Genomic DNA, 2,923 nt, shown 5'->3' with positions numbered 1-2,923 from the left:
AGATTTCAAAATATAAAATCTTAGAGTGTTTTGAGGAAAAAAAAACTGTTAAGCAGCCTACCTGTGTAAAATATTTCCCATCCTGTTTCAACACTTTCATTGAGAGGTCAAGAATCAGTCTGAGAAACTCCCATGTGGAATCTGAAGGTTTAAAAGAACAAGTTTCATAAATATGGGTTTGTACGCATCCACAACATCTGAAGTAAAATATTCAAATACTCAATACCAAAAGGGGAAGAAGAAAAAGAGGCACGAGTGTGAGACCCACTCACTATTCAAAGAGCTTGTTCATGAACGATAATGAAATTGATTTTGGATGCCAAAATCACATCCACCTAGCACTGCTTTGAAAAATACCAACAGATTCGACACAAAGGCAGTGGCCGAAACGTGAAAGAAAACTGCTTTAAATAAGGGGGCAAGCAGCAAAATCCTGAGAGAAATTCAGAGTCTGCAAACTCAGCAGGAACTCGAGTTTATAGAAAAAACATGAACTAGCTGTGATTTTGAACAAACATATGGTTTGAGAAAGAGAATTATCTCTGTTGTTAGATAAGTGACCAATTTGTACCAATACAGGTTGAAAATCACATAAATTAAATACATTATCAAATGATTTACCGTCTCAATAATGTAATGAGTCATTTTATTTCATTTTTATTTCAAATGACTGAATGAGTTCACTCATTTAGTGGCAGAACAGGAATTGAAGCCAAATCCAGTCATCTTTCCACCATGGACCTCAATTTAACTCCCTAAAAATGTGAGAGAACTAGACAGTCTCTAAGATCCTTTCACCCTCACATGGTGCCCAGAGAAACATTTCCATCATAAGTATCTTGGTTTAAAAAAAAAAAAATCTACCTTCTTCTGGAGACGTGGAGATTGGAACAGCAGTCAAATCATTAATCACATAATCAAATTCTCTCCCTTCTTTGGCGTACCTCTTCAGTACCGGAATACAGTCTTCTATTAGAACCTTCCAGAAAGAACAGGAATAGATGAGTAAGCCAACATGTGGATGTAGTTAAACAAAAAACAATAGTAAAGGAAGGAGGAAAAAAACACCAAGTGGGGGCTTATATCCACAGCTATCCACAGTATCTGCTACAGGAACCAAAAAACTTTTATCTATGTCTGTTAATAGCAAAAATTAAGTGCTTACCATATATGCTTTATATGCCTTCTCATTTCAATAAAGCAACAATACTAGAGGCACTATTATCCATTTTACCAATGCAGAAACAAACTTGAGGTGTTATCCAGCTTGCCCACAGGTCCACGAAGTATACCTATTACTATCTGAAACCCAACTACATACTTTCATCTCTAATCTATACTGCCTCTCCTACCACTATTTGTATTATCTTCTTTTGATTTTTCTTATTTTTTAAAATTAATAAACTATTTTAAAAGTTTTCTAGAGACAGGGTCTCACTATGTTGCCCAGGCTGGTCTTGAACTCCTGGGCTCAAGCAATCTGCCTACCTTAGACTCTCATAGTGCTGGGATTAGAGGCATGAGCCACCGTACCCAGCCTAATTTTTCTTTTATACTAAGCATTGAATGACTTCATTGTTTATGGATTTATTTTTGCATGTTACTCAAACTATAAACATGTTGTTCCTCAATTTTCTCTAATGCTTGGCTACTGCTAATAAAGCTATATATAACAGCTCCCACCATCAGAGTCAATCAAGAGTCCAGCTGGAATTCCCATACAGATCATACATAGTCAATACAGGAAAGAAGTTTGAGGTCAGCTGTATATTTGAAGTACTGAGGCTCTATGCTGGGGACACATCTGGATCTAAGCAACATCCTGAACTAAACGGGAGTTACTGTCATCCTTTAGTTTTCTAATTCAAAAAAAAAAAAAAATACATTAAGTAAAAGAAAAATTACATATAATAGTCAGAAATCAAGAGTTTAAGAGTTTGCCAGGCCAGGAGCAGTGGCCCAACACCTGTAATCCCAGTACTTTGGGAAGTTGAGGTGGGCAGAACACCTGGAGCCCAGCAGTTATAGAGCAGCCTGGGCGACATGGTAAAAGCCTGTCTCTAGAAAAAATAGAAAAACCAGCTGGGCCTAGTGGTATGTGCCTGTAGTCCCAGCTACTCAGGAAGCTGAGGTGGGAGGATCGCTTGAGCCTGGGAGTTCGAGGGTGTAGTGAGCCATGATCATGACACCACTGCGCTCCAGCGCTCCAGCCTGAGTGACAGAGCGAGACCCTGTCTCAAAAAACAAAAAACAAAAAAAGTTCACTGCAATTCCCTAAAATAACCTAGCCCATGTTGTTTCTCATCATTCTTCTTATAGCCTCACAGTTGTAAGAAACTGGGACTTCTCTGTCCTATTGTTTTATAACTTGTCTCACTTAATGCATCATACAAGTACCCGTGGAGGTACTAACACCACAGTTGCCTTCAATTCACTATGAATCCTGTTTGATACGCTCATAATTTTTCCATACGTTCACACAGATTCTTACAAATACTTGCACAGAAATACAAATGTATGTGCTCTTTTGTAAAATTTGGATCACGCACATCATTCGGAACTTGAACATTTTCACCGAACATCTCTCCAGGTAATAACACACATTTTAAAATACGCCATTCCACTAAAACATTCTTTCTGTTGTCATTGCCAAGCCTTGGCCACTACAAGCACATCTATAATAAAACCTTGTAGTGACACCTTTTTAACTGTGGGCTGGGTGCTCAAACACAGGGTAGAAGCCATGTGTTTCGGTTTTGATAGCATTTCACATGCCAAACAGCAATGCATATGAGCACCTGTCTCCTCCTCGCATCCTCCCCAGCATGGAATATTGCTCCTCTACTAAATTTTGTGAAGTCTGTTGCTAACGTTTTCACAAGAACTTCCTAGGCCACCAACAGGGGTGACCATCTTGTGGTAC

The 2,923-nt window shown here is 38.7% G+C and overlaps 1 protein-coding gene across 1 annotated transcript in view; it reads right to left on the bottom strand.

Moving 5' to 3' along the window:
- Window positions 1–46: 46 nt before the first annotated feature.
- The window catches only part of LOC108512250 (spermine synthase-like), a gene marked incomplete at its 3' end in the record, with an annotated part of 47,037 nt that continues 44,160 nt past the window's right edge, over window positions 47–2,923 (bottom strand). The window contains 2 exon segments of the mRNA XM_017847436.1: window positions 47–141; window positions 865–979. Coding sequence (XP_017702925.1) covers window positions 47–141; window positions 865–979 — 210 coding nt within the window.

The sequence above is a fragment of the Rhinopithecus bieti genome, unplaced genomic scaffold, assembly GCF_001698545.2.
Source record: "Rhinopithecus bieti isolate Rb0 unplaced genomic scaffold, ASM169854v2 scaffold_30418, whole genome shotgun sequence".
Lineage (NCBI taxonomy): Eukaryota > Metazoa > Chordata > Mammalia > Primates > Cercopithecidae > Rhinopithecus > Rhinopithecus bieti.
Note: the sequence above shows the minus strand (reverse complement) of the source record. Positions and strands in the feature narration are given on the sequence as shown.